Source organism: Passer montanus, unplaced genomic scaffold (assembly GCF_014805655.1).
Source record: "Passer montanus isolate IOZ18808 unplaced genomic scaffold, ASM1480565v1 scaffold29, whole genome shotgun sequence".
Taxonomy (NCBI): Eukaryota; Metazoa; Chordata; class Aves; order Passeriformes; family Passeridae; genus Passer; species Passer montanus.
In genome coordinates this window covers 423,810-450,169 of record NW_024367596.1, presented here as the reverse complement: position 1 = coordinate 450,169, position 26,360 = coordinate 423,810, and the positions used below count along the sequence as shown (strand labels likewise).

General features: G+C 53.6%; 1 protein-coding gene across 2 annotated transcripts; it reads right to left on the bottom strand.

Moving 5' to 3' along the window:
- Nucleotides 1-1,322: 1,322 nt before the first annotated feature.
- AADAC (arylacetamide deacetylase) lies at nucleotides 1,323-25,542 on the bottom strand. Of its 2 annotated transcripts, none has more exons than XM_039713831.1 (5): nucleotides 25,354-25,542; nucleotides 4,470-4,692; nucleotides 4,169-4,238; nucleotides 3,664-3,835; nucleotides 1,323-2,605 (listed from the first exon to the last, which is right to left on the bottom strand). In XM_039713831.1, the coding sequence occupies exons 2-5, from the start codon at nucleotides 4,663-4,665 to the stop codon at nucleotides 1,997-1,999; spliced, it is 1,047 nt and encodes a 348-aa protein (XP_039569765.1). In that variant the 5' UTR covers nucleotides 4,666-4,692; nucleotides 25,354-25,542; the 3' UTR covers nucleotides 1,323-1,996. The 2 variants fall into 2 exon arrangements, with proteins under 2 accessions (XP_039569765.1, XP_039569764.1); XM_039713830.1 differs by lacking the exon at nucleotides 25,354-25,542 and adding an exon at nucleotides 8,364-8,639.
- Nucleotides 25,543-26,360: the final 818 nt, after the last annotated feature.

Below are 26,360 nucleotides of genomic sequence, written 5' to 3'. Positions count from 1 at the left end.
GCAGTCTCTTAAGCAAGGTTATCTTCCTGGAAACCCCAGCTGGGCTCATTCCATCAGCATTTACAACCCAGAAATGCCCATCCCAGGGAGCATTCTTGTGGATGTGACCCAAAAGCTGTATAGAAAATCAGACCAAAGGTGTTACTGAGCAAAACCCCAAAGCCCAACTTCCTCAGAACACTAAGAGGCTGTTAATTAATTCCAAATGTGGGAGGAATAAAAGGGCAGTGGAGCTGCCTCTGCCAGCAGGCAGCAGCCCAGTCTGGTGAGCATGGGCTGTGCTGGCAGTGCTGCAGGGAGACCTCAGGAACAACTCCCAAACACTGGGACTGGGCACACGAGCACAGGTGTGCATCCACGGGGTGTGCAAAGGTGCAAGGGAGACCTACCCAACCACTGCTGCTTCCCTCCTGGGCAGCCCCAGCCCAGCAGCACCCCATGCACAGCAGGGCTGAGACGGGGCTGTCAGCACAGCTGCCACTGCTTCCCGATGGATGGGACACCCGAGGGACACAACCCGCTCCACTGGAATCAAAAACGAGTTTAATGTTTATATTCAGCTGAATAAAGATGGAACACAGCAATCATCCTGTACACATTCCATCTGAACAGGCCGCACACACTCAGGGAAAATAACCCAGAATTATTGACGATTCAGTACCTTGTATGCAAAAGAAAAGGAGGATACATGAAGCACCTGCCCAGTGACGCTGCACTGGAATCAAAAACGAGTTTAATGATGGAAAACAGCAATCATCCTGTACACATTCCATCTGAACAGGCCGCACACACTCAGGGAAAATAACCCAGAATTATTGACGATTCAGTACCTTGTATGCAAAAGAAAAGGAGGATACATGAAGCACCTGCCCAGTGGTTGATTTACTTAAACCAACAGCCAACCCCTGTATTCCTGCTTGAGTCAAAAGTTTTAGGGTTTATATTTAACACACAAAACATTTACACAGAGGTTATTTGTTCCACACAGCCAGCTGAATTATGATGTTTCTTTTCCAAGCCTATAAACCTACTAAGCTAATTTTACTTTTAAGAAATCATATGTGAAATCCGATAAAAATTTTCAAGGACAATTAGAACACCTAGAACATGAATTTAGAGATAAGTAGAGCACAGATCATGCAGCAGTGTTGTCGTAAGGCTGGTATCTTCACAGCTTCCTTTTTCCAGTAAATATCCAGTGCTGGTTTGATTCCTATTTCCTGCTAGTGCAAGGACTAAAGAAAGTAGGAGCAAGATACATGCTTAAAACAAAACAAAACAAAACACCCAAGACAACAAAAAGCCCCAAATAAACAAAACAAGTAGGGGCAAGATACGTGCTTTAAAAAAACCAAACCAAACAAACCAAAAAACCCAAGACAACAAAAAGCCCCAAATAAACAAAACCCCCAAAACAAACAAACAAGAAAAGCCCAAAACACTTGCACAATTTTTCAGCCATCCCACTGGGTTTCCAAGTGCTTCCCTCAAGCTGGGCAGGGCAGGAACAGCAGCCCCAGCCCAGCCTGCGATGGGCAGGTCCCTGCAGCTGCCCCGAGCCTCCTGCAGCCTCCCGGTGCTGCCCTTCACCCCATCAGCCCTGGCAGCAGTGGGGCCCTGCTGCCACATCCCACGGAGCCAAAGGGACAGGAAGAAAGCAGCCACCGAGCATGTCCCATGTCCCCAAAGCGACCTGGCCCTTGGGCACACAGCCCGGGCTGAAGATGTGATGGGAAGAAAGAAGCAGCAACAGAGACAGGGCACCGAATCCCAGAGGCCGCAGGGCCAGAGGAGGAACCCCAGGGCAGTCCTGGCGGTCTGGGGGTTTGAGGTCAGACAGTAGCACTGGAGGAACGCGTGGGGTGGGATCAGACTGATTTCCTGCCAGACAAATGGGAAACGCTCCAGCCCCAACACCGCAGCAGTTGCAAGGGGACGGCAATCACGGCCGAAATCCAGCGCAGCTCCGGCCACGCGTCAGGGGCTGATGTTCCGCTCACAGGTTGTCCTTCAGCCAGTCCAAGCAGGTGCGGAAGAGCCGGTGGCCCACAGCCAGCTCCAGCGGCCACGTCAGGAAGGTCATGGCGCCATGGAAGGCGTCCGAGGCGTGGTGGTGCGTGACGGGCACGCCGGCGGCGCGCAGCCGGCCCGCGTACATGGCGCCGTCGTCGCGCAGCACGTCGTGCTCGCAGGTCAGGATGTAGGCGGGGGGCAGGCGGCGCAGCCGGGCCTCGCTGGCCAGCAGCGGGGCCGCCCGCGGGTCCAGGAACCCGGGGTACTTGCGGGCCAGCTCCGCGCCGCCCGGGACAGGCCCCGCGTACGCGTGAGCCTTGCTCATCTCGGCGGGCAGCCAGCGGCTCCAGTTCACAAACGGCAGCAGGTGGCCGGCCTCGGCCGGCACGTGGCTGTTGGCGGCCATGGCCTCCCGGAGCGCGGGGTCCGAGGTGAAGTACTCGCTCCAGAACCTGACCATCAGCGACCGCGGCAGCAGCGGCTTGTGCGCGTTGTCCCGGTAGGACGGCAGGTCCAGGTCCAGCGCCTGCAGGGCTGGGTAGATCAGAACTTGAGCTTTCAGCTTGGTTTTGACTTCAGGGTCCTCCGACAGCTGTAGAAAAACCATTGCAAAGAATCAGCAAAGGTGTCCATTCTCCCTCACCGACAGATCGGTAAAGAATTAAGACACACGTTTTGCAACATGAGCAAAATAAGATCAATAAAACCAGGATAAAGAAATTCTGAATCTATAGGCAGGTTATCTACAACAGCACACTCTAATAAAAATTCTCAAACATCAAATATAATTTCATTTTATTTCTTATATTGAAGAATAATGATTTTTGGGAAATACTCTTTCTGAAATTTTGATGCTTTCTGAAGTATTGACAGAAGATTTTCTACTGAAAATTTCAATTCTTACATCACAAAACTTTCAGGTTTCTGGGTCTCCTTATCTTTCACACAATTTAGAGCATGTTCACCTGTTTGGTTTTTAACCCTGAGATGTTACAACTCAAGCAATTGTAATTCTATGTGTTTTAGAGATGTAACAAATAAAACATGATGAACTGAACCTTGACATTTCTTATATGTCAACCTTTTCCCCTCTTCACTAATAAATTTTCCATTTTCTCCCTCATTTTCTGCCTTCAGCATCCACAGCACATTCACCACCATTCCCAGGGTTTCATTACAGCCCAAACAGTTTCTCAAGAGAGCAACAACATCGTGCTGACTTTATTTAATAAAGCTGAAGAAGTGCAAAAGGCACCAAACTGTATGATCAGACACTGCAATATTTAGTGAGGGTTTTTTGTTTGCTTGTTTTCCCTGCTATTTGCATCTTTATGAGTCATGTAGTTAAAATTCCCTTTTCAAACATCATATCTAAACCAGTCAATATAAGCTTAAGGTTAGGGTTCTGTAAGAGACTAGAGGGCAGAGAGCCTTTTTTAGGGGACAGATTCTGGGTGGCACTGAAGCTCCTGCGATGCCACTGAGTGGCTCAGGCACAGCTGCTTTCCCCAGAGCCCCGTGACAATCCCGCAGGCTGTGCCATCCTGACAGACCACCAGAGCAGCGTGTGCTGCGAGCTCAGCTTTTCTTAGGGGTCGTGAACTACACAAGCACTGGTTTTGAGCTGCAGAGCAGGCATCTGTACCGCACCTGTTGTGCCACGGCCGCAGCCAGGTTGCCCCCGGCGCTGTCCCCGGCCACGCAGACCCGCGCAGGGTCCACCCCGTACTGGGACAGGACCTTGCTCTGGAGGAAGAACTTGGTCACCGAGTACACGTCGTCAAACTGGGCAGGGAAATGGTGCGGAGGGGCCAACCTGTAGCTGGTGGAGCCAAGAGAAGTGGTTAGTACCTGCTGTTAATGAAGAGACGGGCTGGCTCGCATCTCCCTGCTGGGGGATGTTTATTTCCGTGCCCAGAGGAGTGGGAACTGCCTGTCCCAGAGCATCCACTTCATTACCCACCCATCTCCATAAAGCCAAAACAGCCACCAACCACAATTCTCCACTGGCACCCTGGCAGCCTCTGCTCACAAATGTGTATAAGTCAGCAGGAAAGCACATGACCAAATACAGAAACATTGGAAAATCAGATTAATTGGAACAGATTAATTTACTCCAAACCCTCATCCCATCTGGAAGGAGAATTTCTCTTACTTGACTGACACCACGACAGCATTTAGCTCGTTTGAAGTCCGCCGTGACATGAAATCGTAGCTGTGCATGCCTGGAAGGAGAGCCCAGTGCGTGTGAGAGTGGACACACACACACACACACACACCTGCCTGTTCCTCTTGGCAGCACTTCCAGCTGACTTTCCCAAACCTCCCCCCGCTTTCAGCCGCTGAGACCCCATCCCCTGCCCCTCGCTGCGGCAGCTCCCACAGAACAAGCGGCAGCGCTGGACAGCTGCCCGGGTCCCTGGCACAGGCGCAGGCAGCGATGCCGCAGGGCTCACCTGCGTCTCCCAGGCACCAGCCGCCGCCGTGGAAGAAGAGCACGGCCCTCCGGAGCCCGCCGGGCGCCCTCCGGGGCAGGAACAGGCGGACGGGGACGCCGCTGAGCTCCGTGTCCGTCACGGTGACGTTCTCATCGGACGTGGGAGCGACGAGCTCGACAGCCGTGAAGAGCCTCAAGCCCTCCATGTAGTGCATCAGCCCCAGCAGGTCTGCTGCCTCCGACTGCCGCACAGACAGGGGAAACTGTTTCCAGTGCAGCCTATTTGCTCTCAGATTAAATTCCCCCTGTGCCGTCTGATGCTCTGTACAGACGTGTGAGGCTGCTCTGGAAGTCACACCGACAGGCCAGAGCAGCGTGCCTCCACCTGGGCTTGGCACTGCCAGGGCACTCGTGCTCACACTGCCACCAGCTGCCCAGCAAGGCCAGAGCCCAGCCAGGGCTGCTGCTTCTGCCCACACTCAGAGCCAGGCTCGGTGTGCATGTGGTCACCTCCACAGCCCAGTGTCAGCTCAGTGACCACCAGCATCAGCACGGGCATTGTGCCACAGAGAGCCACCAGAGCCACCCAGAGCCACCAGAGCCACCCAAGGCTCCTGCACTGCTGCAGGCACCAGCCTGGCATGGGGACAGCCCAGGGACCACGCTGCAGAGAGCTACCCAGAGCCACCCACAGCTCCTGCACTGCTGCAGGCACCAGCCTGGCATGGGGACAGCCCAGGGACCACGCTGCAGAGAGCTACCCAGAGCCACCCACAGCTCCTGCACTGCTGCCAGCACCTCGGCTCCTCCAGCAGCACCCCCGGCAATGGGGCGTGATCCTCTTCCCACCCCAGCCTCACCACACCACAACTGAAACAAGAAGAAATGAAGCCAAGCTCTTACATGTTATCTGAAGATGAAAACAGATTAAACTTAGAGCAGGTTTGAGATTTAAAAGAAAGACAATAGCCAAGCCTGGTGCAGAACCCGTTTGGAGTTTGGTTTCCCAGACTCATTGTCCCTAGGAAGAAAGTGAAACCTTCCCACACACACTGACTGACCATCTGCTGACAGGTGTACCCTCTAGCCTTCTGACTGTGATGGTGGAAGTCATACAGTCTGACCCTGCTTGGTGTATTTTTTCCCTTCAAATTTTATTTAAATCAGCTGTTTAATCATCATCTACATATAATCAGGTCTTGAGCAACCTGGTCTAGTGGAAAGTGTCCCTGACCTTGGCAGGAGGGTGGAATGAGATTAAATTTAAGATCTATTCCAGCCCAAACCAGTCTGGGATTCTGGGATTCCATGGTATAACCTTATTTTTCAGGAGCTAGAATAGCACACAGCTCAGCCTTGCTGGCAGTCTTTGACAGGGATTGTCACCACATTTTTGAGTCACCTCTCTCTGAGGGCTTGGAGCGGGTGGTGCCAGGAGGAGCCCTGCCAATCCCAGAGTGCTGGAAATGGGATGGAGATGAGTGGGCAGGCCCTGGCACCCTGCAAAGGCAAGCACAGGTCCTTGCCATCAGCTCCATGAAAACAAACAAACACACATACTCGTGCCAGGATTGCCGTTCAGCCACCACACTGACACAGTTTACGCAAACATGTCTCTGTTGTTGTTATTCCCCGAAGGATTAACATATTGAAAAAACAAATATCTCAGTCAAAGTGAGTCCTGCTGTGACTCCAAGGAGCTTGTGAAAGCTCCGTGGTGGGAGGGATTCCCTGAGCCCCAGCACTGAGGGTTTCCAGTGCTCTCAGAGCTGTTTTCCACAAGTGGACAATTTACACTGTGAAAAAACCACTGGGCTGCTGCCTGCGGTTTCCAGCCATTATCAATAAAAGGAAATGGTGCCCTCATCTGAAAACCCCTCATTGTCCCAGTGTGAGATTGTTGGGTGTTATGGAGCAACAGGACAGCCACCTTGGGGGCTGGGATCCCTGTGCTTTGGAAAGCAATTTCCCCAGTCCCCACAGCAAGGACAGACCCTCCAAACCCTGGGGAGGGGGAAGGGAGCCTGGCTGTGCCCGGGCAGGGGCAGGAACAATGCCCACAGGCTTCCAGCAGGTCGGGTTTCCAGAGGGGCAGCAGCTGGGATGAGGCACCCTCGGGGAATGCTCCCCATCAGCCCGACAGGGCAGCTCCTGAGCAGGGCCCAAATCCGGGTCTCAGTGCTGGGCTGAGGAGGGAGGGAGCTTTGGGGATGTCACACAGCGGCAGCAAAAACACCCTGTTGTGTTTTGTACCTTCTTCAGGTGTTTCAGACCAAGGGCACAGGGCACTTCCTGAAATACCTGAGGGATCTGGGGCTCCAGCACCACAGCAAGCGGCAGGGTTGCTCTCAGGGGCTGCTGCCCAGCCTCCCTGCTGCACAGAGGGGGCACCAGGGCTCTGAGCACACCCGGCAGGGCTGCCAGGCTGGGGGCTCCCCGGGACCCACCACAACAGAGGGATGGAGATGTGCCCTGTCCTGGGGCTCTTGGCACACCCTTTTGGGAGCCTGGGGAGGATTCTGCTGCCCAGGAATGCTCGAGGGTGGCACTTTGCTCCCTTTGTTCAAACCAGCATCAGGGAGCCAGGGAGACTAGACCAGGGCTGCCCCTGAAACACAGCCCTGCCCCAAGTGAGCTGGAGTCACTGCCTGTAACTGCACGGCCACTCAGGGTGCACTTAGGACAATTCAGAGCCACCTCACTCTAATTTGCACGAGTGCAGCTCCAGGGAGGCTGTGCCCATCCCTTGGGACGATGGTTTCACACGAGATGGGAGCCCAGCTACAAAACGCCTGCCCACAGCCCCGCTGTGCCAGGCAGGCAGGACAGCAGCACAGCTCCACCTTCCAGGGAGATCACACCACCCTCCCGGGCCAGCAGTGCCCTGCTGAGGGGACAGTGTGACTGAGCAGGCACCAGCATGCCCGGGCAATGAGCTGCCCGTGCCCGCCCGCCCTGCAGGCTCCTGCCTGCAGGGGATTTGGGAGGGGAAGCAGCAGGGCAGCACCCCAACACTGCTGACCACAGTTTCTTTCTCACCACTCTCATCTTCCACCACCTCAACCCCCGAAATCAAAACAAGAGTCCCTGACACACACCAAAAACTCCTCACCCTCCCTCCTCCTGCAGCCCTAAAGAGGCACCCCCTGCCACCAAGGGCTGGCTCACACAGAGATGTTGTTTTTTTCTGGTTTTCAGGCCTATTTTGTCAATGGATTTCCACAAAACCACAAAAATCAATAGAATGCGAGACCCTCTCTACCCTCCCTCCGGGGCAGCTGGCGCTGCCAGGGAAGCTGGGCACAGGGGAGCCAGGAATGATTCAAGCAGCAGGCACAGCACTGCAGAGCAAGAGAAGCCAGTCTGTGCTTGTCGACCCACAGTCACAGAGTCCCTGACAAACACCAAAAACTCCTCACCCTCCCTCCTCCTGCAGCCCTAAAGAGGCACCCCCTGCCACCAAGGGCTGGCTCACACAGAGATGTTGTTTTTTTCTGGTTTTCAGGCCTATTTTGTCAATGGATTTCCACAAAACCACAAAAATCAATAGAATGCGAGACCCTCTCTACCCTCCCTCCGGGGCAGCTGGCGCTGCCAGGGAAGCTGGGCACAGGGGAGCCAGGAATGATTCAAGCAGCAGGCACAGCACTGCAGAGCAAGAGAAGCCAGTCTGTGCTTGTCGACCCACAGTCACATCCCACATCTCATTCGTACTCTGGAGGGCCCTTTCTCAGGGCTGCAAGATCCAATCTATCCTACATCTCTGAATCACAGTCACGGTCAGTCCAGCGCTTCATTTCCACGGCTCCTGCCCCTCGCTCCGTGTAACACCGAGGGACACACACACCCACCCTGCCGTGCCCCTGAGCCCCGAGAACCCCCCTGCCCTGCCCTCCCAGCCCCAGCGCCTCACCAGGTGCCCCAGGGCCCTCAAGGCGGCCGAGACGAGCATCACAGTGCCGGGCTGGGCCAGCTCCTCGGGCAGCGGGCTGTAGATGTAGTAGCCGAGGAGGGCTGCGAGGAGGCACAGGCACAGCAGCCTGCCTCCCATCCTTGCCGGCTCCGCTCTGGCGCTGCTGGAGCAGCTCCCACCGCCTCCCAGCAAGCCAGCACAGGGCAAAGTTAATCAGGTGTTTTGCTTGGGTCCCGGCCAGGAGGTGATTTCTTGTGGTATCACCCGGGGCAGAGGTTACTCCACTGTGCAGCTTCCAAAACAACACGCTTACCCAGCAGATTCCCCGCGCAGCCGCCGGGAGCAGCCGAGCCGGCCAGCCCCGCAACAGTCCCGCACCGAGCCCCGCTGCCCGGCCCGCACTGAATAATCCCGCACCGAGCCCCGCTGCCCGGCCCGCACTGAATAATCCCGCACCGAGCCCCGCTGCCCGGCCCGCACTGAATAATCCCGCACCGAGCCCCGCTGCCCTTCCTGCACTGAATAATCCCGCCCTGAATCCCGCACCGAGCCCCCTCCGAGCCCGCTGCCCGGCCCTGCCCGGCCCCGCGGCCGCCGCACGGTGACAGCCGGTGCAGACAGCCCGTCGGCGATCCCGGGGCGCTGAGCTGCCGCTCTGAGAGGCAGAAACGCGAGCAGAGCCTGGGACACAGCGGGTTTATCTTTTCAGTTTCAGGTTTAGGCGATTTCTTTGGCTAAAGTTCTGCCGACAGAAACCAGCACAACCCCGCGCTCTGAGCAGCCCGTGGGTGCAGGACCCTTTGGAGGAGCAGAGCAGGAAATGTCACAGAGGGCTGAAAGCTGAACCATGTGCCACCTGCCCAAACACAGATGAAGGCTGGCCCTTAGTCAAACTTCCAGACATTTAAGTTCTGAGCACCTCCAAACTATTCAAGCATTTCAAAAATCCATCCGTGCTCTCTCTCCTCAGTCCTCCTGCAGCACAACAGCCACTGGAAGCCCAATACCCTTGACCCCACTCCAACAAAACCAAGAGAGAACACAGCTCCATGGCCACTCTGCCTGCCCTGGAGTGCCAGCTGCTGGGCAGGGGACAGGGGAGCCACTCTGGCACAGGTGAGAGGGGCTGGCCCTGGGTCCCAGCAGTGACACGTGTACGCACAGGGCTGGGCACAGAGCAGCAAACCCCATTCCTGTTTTGCCCAGCTCGAGTCTTTGGTCAGGGGCTGAGAGGTAAGAAGGTAAAGAAGGCAGATTTCAGGTGGCATGGGAAGATAAGGCACAGCTGAGAGATAGGGAATGCAGGACAAACCCTCTCCTGCCAGGAGCAGCAGGAGCTCCCAGGACAGCTCTGGCACAGGCAAACAGCACGTGGGGAATGCAGGACAAACCCTCTCCTGCCTGTCCCTCCCCAGGAGCAGCAGGAGCTCCCAGGACAGCTCTGGCACAGGCAAACAGCACAGAGGAAGATGAGGCCAGTTTGGAACCACCACAAAATGGGTGTTTTAATTTGTTGCACTTAAGGAAGGTTTCCCACTCTCCTTCTGTGCTGGTCTCCAGATGGAAGCAGGGCTGTGCAGCAACAGCCGGGGCTCTGCTCCTGCCCCGAGGCCACCCTGGGCTTAGGACAGGAGCTCACAGTGCTTAACCTTGAAAGACCAATGTCTCATCTCATGCCAGAGCCACTCCCCTGCCCTGCAGTGAACCACCCCAGCAACCTCCCTGAACCCACAGCCCCCCCAGATAAAGGAAATCATGAACTGACTTACCCAAAGGAACCGCACAGCTTCAGCTGCAATGTGGAAATGCCCACATGCCAATTTTATTAGAGCCCTTTCAGTCAAAGGGACCAGCAGGGACAGCACAAGACCTCTCTCAGACAGGGGATGAGGTGCCAAGTGAAACACGTGGGTGTTAAAACCCAGACCCATCCCACACAGTGATTACCCTTCATGCCTCACCCCAGCACCAGGCCCTGCACTGCCAATGCTCCCCAGAGCCCACACCAGCACCCACCACGGCTGGGCTGCTGTGCACCACGTGCTCCCCACCACTCACAGCTTTCTAAAGCAAACAAACATTTGGTTTGGTCATTTCCCTCCTTATTACTTCATTCAATGAAGTTGGATGGAGCTTGGAGCTCCTGGTCCAGTGGAGGGTGTCCCCGCCCATGGCATGGGGGTGGAATGAGACAATTTTAAGCCACCCCCCAACCCAAACCATTCTGTAGTTATAGAAGTATAAAATGCCATGTTGCTGCTTTTCCTGCACGTACCAAGACCCACGCAGCACACCCTGCTTCCCACCCTCTGCATTTCCATGTGGTCCAGGCTACTGATGTTTCAGAAAAAAAATGAATGCAAAGTTAAGCAGATTAAAGCCAGGGTTAAAGCTGCAATGGGAAGACCAGCAGCCAGCATGTCACCCTGCTCCCAGTCAGCATTCCCTGCGTCCCTGTGCTCCACGACATGGAGCATCAGAGCTGGGATTGCCTGGATTTTGCTCAGAGTGGCATGGACTCAGGCACTGACCTGCCACCTCAATAAGCCAGCCCGGTGAAAAATGGGTGTTGCAACATCAGATTGAGTTTTCAAACTGTGGTTTGGAAAGGAGAAATAGGTGAGTGTATAACCTTACACCTTGTTTGCAACAGCAATCCAGGCTTACAACCTCACCTCAGTTTGTGACAGCAGTCACAAACTTCACCCTCTTCACCCCGTTCCAGCCCGCTGCATCTCCACTGACTGCGCTCTCACACACTGCCAGCCCTTGCCTTGTCTGTCAGACACAGAAGCACCCAGGCTGGGAAACCCCTCCAAGACCAGGGCCCAGCCATGCCCTCAGCACTGCCCAGGCCAGCAGCAGCCCATGTCCCCAAGTGCCACATCCACACGGCCTCTGCAGGGCTGGGCACTGCCCCACAGCCCCGTGCAGCCCGTGGACATCGCTTCCCAGTGTGCCACCTGAGCCTGCCCTGGGGTGTTCCGCACTGCCTCGTGTGCTGGGCACGTCCCTGCTGCGGCCCTGGCTGAGCCCAGGGCTGCTCCTGGCAGCGGTGGCACCCCGGGCCGCCTCAGACACCGTGTGACCCGTGCGACAGCATGGCTGTGCACACCCGCGCTGAGAAGGGTCACATCTCTGGGGTGTGGAGCTGAGAACGGCACCGGGGGCTGGCAGGGCCCCGGGTACCCCTGTCTGCCCTGGCACCCCCGTGGGCAGTGGGGCAGGCACAGCCCCACTCCTGCCGGGGACACTGGTGCCGGGCTGGGGACAGCCAGCCCCGGTGGCCAGTGCTCCCGCAGGGCTGGGGGGAGAGACGGGACAGGGGGCTGGAAAGGTGTGGGGAAATGAGAGCACAGCCCCGGGACCGCGGCTGCAGCTCCAGCACGACGGTGGTGCCCGCACAGGGCACAGGGGGTGCCCGCACAGGGCACAGGGGTGCCCGCACAGGGGGTGCCCGCACAGGGGGGCCCGCACAGGGAGTGCCCGCAGAGGTGTGCCCGCACAGGGGGCCCGCAGAGGTGTGCCCGCACAGGGGTGCCCGCACAGGGGGTGCCCGCACTGCCAGGGCCCGCACAGGGGGGGCCCGCACAGGGGCGCTGCAGGGTCAGCGCTGCAGCTCGCCCCGCAGGACGGGCTGCCGTGGGCAGGAAGGCTCTCGGGAAGGCAGGCAGCAGCCGCCGGGAGGCAGTGCAGCCCTGCGGCCGCTCTCCCTCCCAGCCGAGCAGCGCAGCCCGGGCCCGGCGCTGCCCCAGCGCAGCTGGGACAGGCTCCTGGGGCTCCGGGAGGGGAAAGGTGCCCAGCACAGCGCTGGAGCCACCGAATCTGCCTCATCTGCCTTCAGACAATTAAGGTGCAACCTTGTAGTAAAAAGCAAACACGACCTACCGAGCCCTTTGATGGCTCTGGTGGACAGCCACTGACTGGTCAGCACAGCCAGAGCAGCACGGGGCTGAGAACACCCCCCGAGGCCAGGAACGGCTTTTGGGCTGACAGTCAGTGCTAGATTTCACACCACTTCACTGAGCTCCAGTTACTTCTGCTTGCTTTCTTCTTTATTGCCGTCTGTACTTTTTAATGCTACTCACAGGACTGAAAACTGGCCTTGTTGCTGTGAAATGAAGGGATGGCACTCACAAGAAATTTTATACAAGAGAATTTCGGTACTGCTTTTTCATCTGTTGCTTATTACCAAATTGCAAGTTGCATAAATGGAAACAAATGTCTTATTTGACAATTAGTTCATACCCTGAATTAAAAAAGCAATTCTCTGAAGCTTTAGTAAGCAGAAGTACAGCACATGAAGTATTTCTGAACACAAGACAAAGCAGCAGCTCCAGAAACACACTGTGTTCATGAAGGTATTAAAGTAGCCAATAAAACATCTCCCAAGTCTGTCCAAAAAGAACATTATTATCAGTATAATATAACAGGGGTCTTCAGATAAGTCAGTTCTGCTTTGATGCTTTCAAACTGAAATCTTGCTTTTAAACATGCAACATTTTACTGTTTGTCAGGAAGGCAGCAACACTTTTGCTTTTCACTCTCTGTTCCAGGGGAAGCAGCAGGCTCAGAGCTGCTCCCTGGCAGAGCACCTGCTCTGGAGGCAGGGCAGCAACCCCTCAGTGAGCACACACAGACCTGGAAATCCACACACTCCCCACCACCTCTGCTGGTCTTCCCTTCCACATCAAAGTTTGTGGTTCAAATTTAAGGAGCCCGAACTTATAGCAAGGATTTTGTCTAGCTCACACCTCTCACTGCCAGCTGCTCAATGTCCATCCAGATCTGGTTCTTATGCAGTTTTCCCATTTTTATAAAAATAAGCACAATTCCTGAATTCTGGATCCAGCAGCTCACTGGAGTTAGATTTGCCATCCTGGGGAACAGATAAGGCAGAGAAAGAACCTGAGGGACAATCAGCAAGAATCTTATGCACAGTTAAAGCAGTAAATTTAAAAAAATAATTGATAACATTGAAGCCCAAGGCAGTCACTTGGGAAGGGGAATGACCACCTGAAAGACCACGAACAGGAAAGAGACCATTTGGGAATGTTTGCAGCAAGAGCAGGTTGGATTTGTTTACTCAAACACGTCTCTGGCTTTGTGAATGCACATGTGTGCACAAGCAGGAGCACATGTTGAAGGCTGAATTCTGAAATTAGTGACACTTTGGAACTGCAGAGCCACCAGGCATGCCAGGGATGAGGAGCAGGAGGGACACTGCCCAGACCAGAGGGTCGCAGCTCCTGCAGCTGGGCTGCCATGGCATTGGGGATTAAGCTGCTGCTGAAGCAACAGAGCTCTGAAATGGAAGTGCAACAGCAATTGAGAAAAAAGCACGATGAAGCCCAGGATTTGGTTCCTTTTGCTGTTTGTCTCACCAAATGAACGCTTTGGGGTGCTTCTGAAGGCTGTGTATCAGATCATACAGAGTGGCACCTGCTCTGGGGGGCAGCTCTACCCCACTGCTCCAGGGCAGCCCCCGTCCTGGCTGTGCTCAGGGAGTCACTGCAGGTTTGCTCCTGAGAGCAAAGGCTGCAGGCTGAGGCAGGGCAGCTCCTGACCCAGATCCCAGGGGCCAGGAGGGCTGTGCAGCCTGAGGGACTCCCTGCAAGGGGATTGTTGGATGTGGGACAGCTCAGACCAGCCTGTGCCCCAGGGCACCCGGGCTGCTGGAACAGCCCAGCTCCTCTCCGGCCCTGCTGGGCCAGGCACCCGTGCTGCACGCTCCTTTCTCCAAAATCAGGAGAAAAGGAGAGCAAGGGTGGGGATTCCCATGGGCTGGGAAGACTGATATTGCAGATAAAGCCACGGTGACAGGGCTAGCAGAAAGTACCCATTTACACTGGATCTAACATTTAGTAAACCAAATATGCAGCAGTACTGGGACTTCCATTGACTAGGAGATAAGCACATGGCTTGTGCTGAATGAGTTCTGTGTCCTAGGGAAAGCGTGGCTCCTGGGACACAGCGTGCCCCTCGGGTGCAGTTCATGTTTCCCTCTCCACAATCTCTCTTATCCCGTTTCTCCCAAAGCTGCCCCAGGCCCCCCTGCCAAAGGCTCTCCCTTGCATAAGCAGGTCCTGCTGCACAAAACAAAGACCCAACTGCTGCCCAGACCTCATGTCTACAAAGCTTTTTCCTTTCATTTTGTAAGCAGAAAAATCTTGACTTTCTTAATTTGTTCCTTTTGCGAATAGGAGAGGGAAAGGAAACAACCAGTTCAGTGTCCTAGGGAAAGCGTGGCTCCTGGGACACAGCGTGCCCCTCGGGTGCAGTTCATGTTTCTCCCAGAGCTGCCCCAGGCCCACCTCCCTGCAGGGCCCTGCCAAAGGCTCTCCCTTGCATAAGCAGGTCCTGCTGCACAAAACAAAGACCCAACTGCTGCCCAGACCTCATGTCTACAAAGCTTTTTCCTTTCATTTTGTAAGCAGAAAAATCTTGACTTTCTTAATTTGTTCCTTTTGCGAATAGGAGAGGGAAAGGAAACAACCAGGAGTAATTCTCACCAGCTGCTGGAAGCACCAGCACCAAAGACCCCAGGGATGTTTCTTTGTGCAAGAGGTTTGGCCAAAGTGCCACAGATACTTGGCGTGTGCATTTGCTAGGGAAAGGCTAAGTGAAACCATTGTGCCACCAGGTACCCATCCCCTGAGGCCACCCCTGCAGCAGTGCCAGCAGGATGGAGTTTAACTGCTCCTATCCCACTGGAGAAGTGGGGCTCAGCAGGGAGAGCCACACAGCTCAGATGGGTGTGGAATCACCTCAGTGAGCTCTGGGAGATCCCAGTGCCCTGCAGGAGCACAGGGCCCCCGTGTGCCAGCACAAAGCCCATCCTGTGGCACCCCAGGAGTGGCACTGCCGTGGTGCAGCCACGGAGGGCTCTGGGGCTGTTTCTTGCCTGGGGCTGCCTCAGCAGCAGCTCTGGGCCATGAAGCTGAGTCCTGCTGGCTGCTGCTGCCCTGCAGTGAGAACTGCACTCGGAAGCACCAGAACTCCAGCAGCAGCCACGTGTCCCCTGCATCTCACATTGCACTGCAGTCAGACCTGGCAAACCTGCAGGATCCATCTTGCTTCCACAAAGATCACAGTGAAAGGCTAGCTCTGAGTAAATGCATTTTTAAAGGCAGCCTCACACTAACATTCCAGTTTTCATTCTCGCAGTGTGTAACAAAATCAGTCCTTTGGCTAAAATCAAACACAGAACTGAAAACTTGATCTCCCAATACCCTCATTTGGGGACACATTGTCTCCCCCTGCTCCTGTTTCTCACACCCATTCTCAGCCAGACCCAGACATCCTGAACCAGTGTTCTCCAGCATGTGTGGCCAGGCTGGAGCTGAGGAGCACTGGGAATCTCAGGGAGATCCAGGCCAGAGAGTTTGGGACGAGCTGCAATCCCCAGAGAAGGCTGGCTGCTCAAACCTGCCAGCTGCCCAGCAGGATGGGCCATGCAGGGGACACCAGGGGACACAGGGTGTGCTGGACTGCTCCTCAGAGGAGCTGAACGTCCATGCCCACACCAGAAACCACCACTGTGCTTTCTGAAATCAGCCTGCAAAGCATTTGGGATTGTGGGGCACCTCTGACTGCTCAGAGCTGAGCCAGCACAAATCCTCCTGGAATAACCTCACTGGGAAAGGTCCAGGAATGAGGATCCAGCCAGGACCACGTACAGTACCCCATCTTTCAATCCACCCAAGTTGTACAAAACGAGAAGAAAACACTGCAGAAAGTATTTGGTCAATGTTAAAATTGAAACTGTTTAAAAACAAAGCAGAAAGTCCATGACTTCAGTAGATGCTCTGAGGGGGAAACCCCTCTGTGCAACCAGAGCCCTGTCCACAAAGTCTCTCCCTACCAGGAACATCTGTGTTCAAGGCAGGGCTTGCTCTCCACTCTCAGGGAGTTCCTAGAATGGACACACAGGGCTTGGCCTCACAAGAATTCTGAGAAGTGTTGCAATGTCAAATATCTCTAATAAGCATCGAGGACATGAATTTGCAGCAATTGATTGTTAGCATTTCTGAACTGAAGGTTCATCACAGAGGCTTTTATTAAGCCCTGAAGCAGCTGCAGTGCCCAGCGGTTGCAGTGCTGCTGCAGGATCCTGCTCAGACTCCAGCAAAAGACTCAAGAACCTCAAGCTGCAGCTGATATTTCTGCCTGAGGAGGTTGAGGCCAGGTGGGGTCAGCCTGTTCTGCCAGGCAGCGAGTGACAGGAGTGGGGAAATGGCCTCAGGCTGCACTGAGAGGCTCAGGGTGGACGCCAGGGAGAATTTCTCCACTGGATGGGTTGTTGAGCATCGGCTGCCCAGGGAGGTTTGGAGTGCCCGTCCCTGGAGGTGTCCCAGGAAAGACTGGATGTGGCACTCTGCTCTGGGCTGGGGACAAGGGGGACGTTGCTCCTCAAAGGCTGCACTTGATCTCAGAGCTCTTTTCCAGCCTGTGATCCTGTGATTCTGAGGCAACTGCAGTGGATTTGAGGGAAGCATCCACGTCCCTGAGGCTCCTCACTGCTGCAGCTCAGGTTTCCCCATTTTGCAGAGCAAGTCCCAGTGCTCCTGCCAGGTGATTTGAAGTGAAAACCATCTACAATTATAGCTCACTAAAAACTTTAAAAACCCGTTTCTGTCTTTAATAATAATAGTGCAAGCTAAGCAAATAGCTCTCAAACCACTTCTCCAAATATTAATGGGCTCCAAGACCGTGTTTTGCCTGTGGGAAGGTGAAGGCAGGGATGGAAATTGACTCATGGCTTTGCACAGTCCAAGGACAAAGGCAAACCTGACTGTGGTGCCTGCAGGCTCCCGGGCAAGTCTCCCTTTGTGGCCCCATCACCTACAAAAGCACTTCGGAAAGTGCATCCTATCATTTTCTCACGTGTAAAACCATTAAAAAGCTGCAAGAGAATCCACAGTCTTTGCCAATAACCAGAGCCGAGGAAAACAATTAGAATATTAACAGGACTGAGATTTCTGCTGGGATTTTACCAAGGACTGGCCAAAAGGGTTGACCAAAACTTCACAGAAACAGCCTCAGGATGTGAATGGTGTCAGATGAAACCCCCACAGCCCCAGCTTTTTAAACAATCCCAGCAATCAGTGTTTCTTGCCCCAGCCCATGACAGCCTGGTGGCCTTGACACCCTCCTCGTGGCATTTAATGGAGCCATGAGGTTCAGTTATCCCCAGGCTGCTGCAGGTGCTGCACGCCCACCCAGGCAGCAGGACACCAGGAGGGGGGACAGTTTTACAACAAAATGATTTTTAAAATTATAAAAGGAATTACAGAAGATTTAGCTTCTACCTTTGCCAATAACCAACAGAGCCGAGGAAAACAATTAGAATATTAACAGGACTGAGATTTCTGCTGGGATTTTACCAAGGACTGGCCAAAAGGGTTGACCAAAACTTCACAGAAACAGCCTCAGGATGTGAATGGTGTCAGATGAAACCCCCACAGCCCCAGCTTTTTAAACAATCCCAGCAATCAGTGTTTCTTGCCCCAGCCCATGACAGCCTGGTGGCCTTGGCACCCTCCTTATGGCATTTAATGGAGCCATGAGGTTCAGTTATCCCCAGGCTGCTGCAGGTGCTGCACGCCCACCCAGGCAGCAGGACACCAGGAGGGGGGACAGTTTTACAACAAAATGATTTTTAAAATTATAAAAGGAATTACAGAAGATTTAGCTTCTACAAGACAGAAACACCAGCTCCAGGAGGAAGTTGATTTCAAGCCACAAAGAGGCAAATATAAAATTATCAATGTCTGCATTTGAGTGGAAACTCTGAAATTTCATTCCTGCTGTAATCCTGCTCCAAGCAGGAACTTTCACTGTCAGCCCTGCTGTAATCCTGCCACAACCAGAAACTTTTATGGTTTTTCCATGGGCTGCATTCTTTGTGGCTAGAAACAAATGCTGGCTTCAGCTCCCAGAGCCCGTTCATCCCAGAGGTGCTCAGCAGCTGACCCCCAGGAGCAGGCTGGCTGCTCAGGCTCAGGCAAACGTGGCAGAATTCCCCAGCCAGAGCAGCCCCAGTGGCAGGAGGGACCTGCCTGGGCAGGGGTTGCTGCCCTGGGGAGCCCCAGCAGGCAGGGACCAGCCCAGCTCCCAGGGGAGGCAATGGCTCAGCTCGTCCCAGGGAGCAGGAGAGCCAGGCCTGGGGTCTGAGCCTTCCCACACCTCAGCAAGGGCAGCCCTTCCCTTTGCCAGGCTTCAAAGGCAGAAATGAGAGCTGGACCCCACTCAGCTGTCCTTGCCAAGGAAATCACTATCTCTGGGAAGCAGCCCTTGAGTCAGATGTGTCATTCAGCTATTCAGGCTCTCTGCCTTGCCTTGGTCTTCAAATCAAATGATTTCACAAACTACACCTGGAAAGGTATCACAGCCTCCTAATGACACGGATGAACAATTTAAACACACCTGTTGTGGCAGGTGGAAAAGGCTCCCTCCTTCCAGCCAGTCCCAGCAGCTCAGGAAGGAAAACCTTCCTGGGATATTCTGGGCTTTGCCTCCAGAGCACAAGGAGAGGCCAGTGGGGCATGGACAGAGCCCCAGGGATGCCCATGCAAAGGGCACTGATGCCCTCTGGCACTCCCACAATGCTGCATACGTGGCAGTGACCGCAGGAAGGAGCTGCAGCTAAAAACTCCCAGGAAACTACAAAGGAAAACCAGGGCAGCATTTGATATCCAAGGAGGTAGAGAGGAGGAAGCATCAATGAGTCAAACTGCTCACTGCAATGGCTTAACAACTGTGAAAGTTGTTACATCCAGCATTCCTTGACTCCCTGCTGACTGCTGTTTCCATACAGTGTTTTGGTTTTAACACAGAATTACAGCTCATAATACTGGCAAATAGAAGAACAGCAGAGAACAGCGTGTACATCCAGAAGGACAGAGGAAGTCTCCACGTGCCCTGTCCAGCCAGGCCAGGAAGGAAACGAAGGCAGAAAGTGAAGGTAAGGCACTCCGTGTCTGCAGCAGCAGAGCTGCTGACAGGGGTCTGAGGGGGAAGCTCTGGGTGCAGACCCCCCCAGCTGTGCCCCTTCAGAGGCTGCTCTGGCAGCCACACACGGCAGCCCCCTGCACAGCCTGCTCTAGGGAAGGTGCTCATGCTTGGTTTCATGTTTTCCCACCATGTGTCACTCCTACACTCCTGCTGCTGAAAGCACATTTTGCTGAGGTGACTGCTCCTCTCTTAGCCACACAGATAAATTTTATTGTCTTTTTAATATGTGGAAAAAATAGTAAAATCTGTCACACACACACACACTGCTGTGCTGGCTTTGGCTGGGGCTTAAACCACAACAGTTGCTTATCTCAGAATCAGGATAAACAAATCACACTGGCTCAGTACTGCACTGCAGGAAAGCTTCTGGCCCCAAATTTGTCCTGCACTGCTTATGACAGACATGTGCCACTAACTTCAGTACTTCTCATACTGCAAACATCTTTTATCCATGTGGCGTGAGGGGTTTGTCTCTGAGCACTTCTGCCCACCATAAGTTTCAGTGCCATCACCAGTACCTGGCTGCCACTTCGGGCTCACCTGGGACACCAGGCCAGGGGCTTGAGCCCTGGTGCAGACCTGGGAGGGGGCAGCTCTGGGAGCCCCCGCAGGAAACCTGCATCCTCCCAGCCAGAGAAACCAGAGCAGCAGAGCTGTGAGACAGGGGCACCAGGCCCTGTCGGGCTCCTGCAGCTGAGCAGTGCTGATGGCATTTGCTGGAGATGTTTAGTTCCATTTATCCCCTCAAATATAACCAGACACATTCAGCCTCTCGAGCCAGCAAGCACTCACATAAACATCTGAACTGGGGAAAAAAGAATGGAGTGCTGGCAGAAAGGGAGCCAAATGTGTTTGTCAGAGGCACTTGGATTTGCAAACCCAGCCCTCTACAGCCAATTCAGTCTTTGGAAATCAGTGGGAGTTTACCCATGTCATCACTGGATCAGAATTTGGCCCCTCATCCCTGCTTACCACGACCCAGAGACCAAATCCAGCTCATACACAACCAGCCAGGTATTTTCTACACGTAGTCACAAGGGAGAACTCCCAGCAGGAGCAGAGTCAGCCCTGGGGCACCTTAGCTTGGCTTACACTTGAGCCAGCACTGCCAGGGGAAGGAGGAGCCAGCAGGAGGCCATGCCCAGGAGAATGCCAGGTGCAGCAGAGCTCAGCACAGGGGAAAGTGTCAGAGGTCTCAGTGACGAAGAAAACTCCTGCTCCGTGTTTGTACACAACTCTCCCAAGCATCTGCACTTAAAAGGCTTGAGCTACGTGGCCTCTCTGCCAGATGTTTCTGATTCTTCTAAGGCCAGGGAGGGATGGAGGGAGCAGAGTGCAGCTCCTGGGTCGGAGCAGCCCTTGGAGCCTGCCTGGGAGCTGGCACAGCCCGGACCCCCAGCCCTCCCAGTGCTCCTTCCACCTCCCCTGAGGCATTCCCACTGCTTGGAAAGCAGCACCAGGCCCGGGGTGATCCTGGTAAGGCACTGGTGGCATGTGCAAACACACACAGACACGGCAGAAGGGAGCCCTGCCACCCCAGGGCTGCCTGAGCCAGCAGCACCGACCCTCCCTGGGCTGGGTCTGCAACAGAAAGGAGCCCTGCCACCTCAGGGCTGCCCGAGCCAGCAGCACCGACCCTCCCTGGGCTGGGTCTGCAGCAGCTCCTCACTCTGGCCTTGATGCAGCAGCTCCCTGCTCCCCTCCTTGTCCCTGATGCAGCAGCTCCCTGCTCCCCTCCTTGTCCCTGATGCAGCAGCTCCTCTGCCTGCTCCCCACCCTGGCCCTGATGCAGCAGCTCCCTGCTCCCCTCCTTGGCCCTGATGCAGCAGCTCCTGCTCCCCACCCCAGCCCTGCTCCCCGCTGCAGGAACTGCAGCTCCCAGTGGGAATCAGATCCTCAGTACTGCTGTGGGGCTGCCACAAGGGCTACACTGGAGTAAAATGTTATTGTCACTTACACGTGGTGCCATCCCACGATCAGAGGGGCACAGCAGCTGCCAGTTTTGCCCAACACACGATGTTAGTCTCAGGACTGTAACACCCTCCTGGGGCAGTCACTCTGGACCTCACATTGTCAGCAAAACCAGAGCAAAGCCAAAGGCTTTCCTTTCTGCTGAACACAAGGAGATAAACCAGAGGCCAAGAGCATGTGAATTTACAGCTAAGTACTCCCAGGCAGCAGCTCTGGTCTTGGCTAATTTCAACATCAGAAAATGTTTTTCCAGGAAGGACTCAGGAATGAGCTGAGTCTTTTGGAAAAGGAAAGAAGCCAAGCTGTCCTTTTTCATTCTTACAGTGAGAAAGGAATTCTGAAAGCCCTTTTCTAGAAAAGGAAAGGCTAAATGTTGTTCAAATGCTAGAAAACCAATAACTTGGCCCAGGTACAACTTTGGGTTCTTCCATCTGTGGACACTGACTGGGAAGGCCCCCCTGGGCTGCTCTGAGGGGCACGGCCCCTGCTTGAAGAGGAAAGGCCAGGGAGGCTCTGAGGCAGCAAACGCTCCCAGCACTGCCTGAGCTGCTCCAGGCACCCCACGGAGGGAGTGCAGGGCACAGGGAGCAGAGGAGCAGTGCTAGGAAGCTGCTGCAGAGCCACCCACTCACCCTTCCAACAGGTAATAACCAGTGCCCGATTCTCTGCTGGGAAACAAAGCAAAAATGTGCATCGTGTTTGCAAACCCAGATAAAAATCTTCTGTGATGAAGTCCAACATTTACTGCAAATAAATCCAGCGTTTAGAGTTGTTTTCCAAGTGCTTTGCACATAAACAAGGCTGTATTAACAGGCTGGCAGAGGTTTAGAAGCTGTTTAATTGCACAAGCCCCGCTGGCTCGGGGCTGGCAGGGACAATCCAGCAGGACAAACCAGCTGGACTTCGACCCAGACCAGCTCCTGGCCAGGGGCTGGGGCTCACAGCCGCAGCACCAGCCCAGGTTCCAGCACCTTGGAAATCACTCCTGCACATTTCTGACAGCTGCCTTCAGCCCTGAGACAGCACTGAGGAAAGAGTCATTTTCTCTTCAACTCAAAACATGCTGGAAAACAGGAAATTGAGGCAAATGTTGTAGAAATAAGAACAACATTGCTGAGATTTGTGAACAGAGCTGCTGAACGTGTGGCTCAAGAACTGCTGAAAGAATTAAGGACACATTCCTTTCAGCTTGATTCAACAATTTTCTTTATGCAAAAAATGCAGCATTAAGCTGACTGTTGTGGAAAATGTACCAGTTTTTAGCAGAGACATACCAGCTTTAAACAGAAAGCTCTCAGCCTGCATTCACAACTTGCTGTAGTTTCACCCAAGACCAGCATTAAAGTCGTTCTTGATCTGACTGTTTCCTGTACTGAGATTCAACCATTCCAAACCAGAGTCTTTGCCATGTCCTGATCACAGTAAAGGATTTTGTACAGCAGTGATGTATTGTACCCACAGCAGCAATGTCTTGTACCCACAGCCTCTCCAAAATCAGTGATTTTTCCTAGTGCAGCAACAGAAGTCAGTCTTGCTTTTGGGCTTGCCCTGTCTTCAATTAAAGACTCAGTAAGACAGTCAAAGTTTGAGATTCCTAATGCAGCACATTTAATTTCCAGATGTAAGCCAAGGAATAAACAGAAAAGAACATTTATTTTAGTGGCTGTCGAGTTGCTTCCAAGTGTTCTCTACCCCACATCCCTCATAGGATAAATAAAACCAGATCCTGCTGGGCTGAAGGCAGGGGATCCTCCTGGAGGATCCCTGCTGGCCCAGGTGTCCTGGGGGACCCTGCAGCATCTCCTGCCCCTGCAATGCCAGGCTGGCTGAGGGGGGAGCCCAGCCTGGCACCAGGCTCTGTCCCAGCACACTGCCCCCTCCCCTGCCCCCAGGGAGGGAATTTGCATTGCGAGTCATGCCAACAGCAACAGGGAGGCAAGAAACCCGAGTGAGCTGTGGGGCAGAGAAATGGAGGCTCACTGTATTTTGATATGTACAAGAGCATCGGATTTCCCGACTTCCAGCACAGCAGCTGGATATTCCATAGGAGGCCTTCGTGGAAGAAAACAGTGCTCTGGAATATTTGCAGCATTCACCCCTGGAGAGTTTCTTACGTTCAGTAATGGAAAGGACATTCGATCCAACCCACAGCTCCGACACAAACCAACACACAGAGAAGCCTGAAACCCGCTCCAAACAAATGGGACAGGAGAGCAGCCCCCAGGGAACAGGCAGGAAATGCTGTGCCCCCAGCAGCCCCTGCTGGCTCTCACTGCCCCTGACAGAAGCCTTAGTTCCATCCAGCGCTGCTGAAAGGTGCCAGCAGGGCTGGGCAGTGGGGGCACCTCCTGCCCCACGAGCTGCACACCCCAGCCAGGCCCAGGGCAGGGACAGAGCCCAGGGCCAGGCAAGGCCCTGCTCCACACGGGCAGCGCAATGGCACCAAAAGGTGGATAAATGCCCTTACAAACAAAAATCCATAAGCTTCTTTGGTGTGTCAGATTGGACTCTGCTTTCCTGGAGTTGGAGTGGAATTCACCTCACTGATAAAAACAAGTCTGTTTGAACCTCTGGGCCCAGGGGACCTGGATCTGTGCCACTACCAACACATCCATAGCTCAGAGCTACCGCAGCAGGATGAAGCTCAAAACGCTCCAGAGACACCTTTAGTGATACAATTAATTCAGAATTACCCCTTTCCTTGCAATCAGCAGGGCGGTAGCCCGGCCCTTAGCCAGCACCTTTGCTGGGTTTACTGGGAATAGCACAGGGGTCATCCCAGCCCAGCAGTGCTGCTCCTGCTCATGCCCCTCACGCTACCCAGGTCACTCCTGCTCGAGGAGTGAGGCTTTCAGATCGTGGCACTGCCACACTGAACTTCTTCATGCTTCAGCACACTTGAGACATTTTCAGCATTACCCTTAAAAACACCCATTTGTAACAATGCCGAGTCACAGTGCTCTGTGTTCAGAAACTTCTCTGCACGAGCGTGAGGTCAAACACAGCCTGGAGAAGCAGTGTGCAGAGCACAGAGAAAGAAACTGCACAACTGACTCAATGCTGCAGCAAAATCAGCCAACACAGCCTTCAGACACCTCATCTGCAGACGTTTGTGAAGTGGTTCTTTGACTCGATCTTGATCTTGCCTGCGGTGATCAACTTTAAACCACAGCACAAATAAACTTATTAAGTCTAATAAGTGACACCACAGCTTCAGCATGGTTTAAATGTTGAACCACCCCACATCCACAGCTCAAGGTGAGCAGTTCATGAGCATTTAACCTGCCATAGGACACAGCCACTTGCAGAGCTCTGGAAAGCCAACAGCCACACTGCAGTCCCTGTGAGCCACTCAAGAAGCCATAGGAAAATACTGCTAAGACTAAAGGAGCAGAAGCGACAGTGGGAGATCATTATCCAGCTATGACCTCATTGTTTCAATTAGGAGAATTAAAATTTTTAAACGATTTTAAGTTATATATTCTCAACTATCTGAAAGTGGTGGAGAACTACTCTGCTGAGGAAAAAACGGAGAAAAAGGAGAAAGTGACAAGTTTGAGCTCTCCACTTTTCACTTTTTAATCCATATCACACTTTCACATGCCTTCTCCTCCCAAACAATTCCTCACATGCTATTCCAGAGAAAAATTATTCCATCACTTAGAACCAAGGGTTTTTAAATGGCCCAGCAATGACCACCCCTCTGCCTTCATCAGTTTATCAGTGCCAGTTCTCCACCAAGCCAGCGTTGCTCATTCAGCACACACAGCCCCAGAACCCACACGTTTGCTGTGTGCTGCCAGAGCTGCAGCAGGAAAGTCTTCTAGTGCAGTTAAACCTACTCAGGAGAGTGCAGTCAAACCTACTCAGGAGAGTGCAGTCCAGTCCTGTGTGACCCATCGTGGGCACTTCAGCAAGTAAACTACATTCACTAGGCAAAAACCACTCTTCCTCCCTGTGTTGCCAACATGAAGACCCCAGGGTAGCATCCAGGCTTCCTTACCTGCAGAACAGGCAGCTTTGCTTCCCTTCTCCCCACAGTTCAGCCCAGAAGAGTCTCGTTTTCTAGCCTTGACTTTACAGACTCGCGCAGTAATTCCTACATTCACGAGGTTTCTCACACTCTGCCATCACTGGTTTTCAATCACAAGCCCCAGACCAGGGACTCAGACATAACAGAGAGCCCTTGTCCAGCCAAGCAGGGCCTGACCCTGTGCCTGCCTTAAATAGTCCCAGGGGTTTTGAGGCTGGCAGGAGGCACCTGCGCCTCGCCCTTCTGGCACCTGGAAACAATGCAGCTCCCTGGCTGGTCAGAGCTGCTGCCAAAGTGAGAGCAGCACCAATCAGATGGGCAGGGGAAGGGCTGCAGCTGACACCTGGGCTCTGCTTTGAAATTGTTTATTTAATTGTCACTGGGAAATAAAGCATAATTCAGAAACACGCTCTGACCTGTAACTTGGGAATAAACAGCCATGCCTCATCTCCCTTACCCCCGCTTCTTTTGGGTGAGGGAAGGGGCGGGTTAGGTTTTCTTTGGAGGGTTTCTGTTTGTTTTTTCAACAATTTAAAAGCTGAATTAAAGACCAGTGTGCAGGGCCATCTTCAGTAGATGACAAATTGTTATTCCAGGACAAGCAAAACTTGTGCAGCAAAGATCAGCTTTTGGTTTGCTTTCAGTTTGCTGGGAGGTGTTCAGGTTCTTGTTAATGAACTGCAGAACACTTTCCTTTAATTACTGCATTGCATCCATAGGTTATGGGGGCTAAGGATTTGTAGGCTTGCTGCCTTATCCTATGGATGTAAATCCATGATGTATCGTGGCCATAAAGAAACAGGAACATGCCTGATTAATCACCCTCACAAAACAGCTGCAGGGAGCAAGACAGAGACCTCCAAAATCTGGTTCAGTGCTGCTTTTGCAATTCAAACCATGAAAAAAGCCACTCCAGCTAATGTTAAAGATGAGTGTTGAAAACATCCAGCCTGCACCTGCAGAAGTGCTTTAGCAGC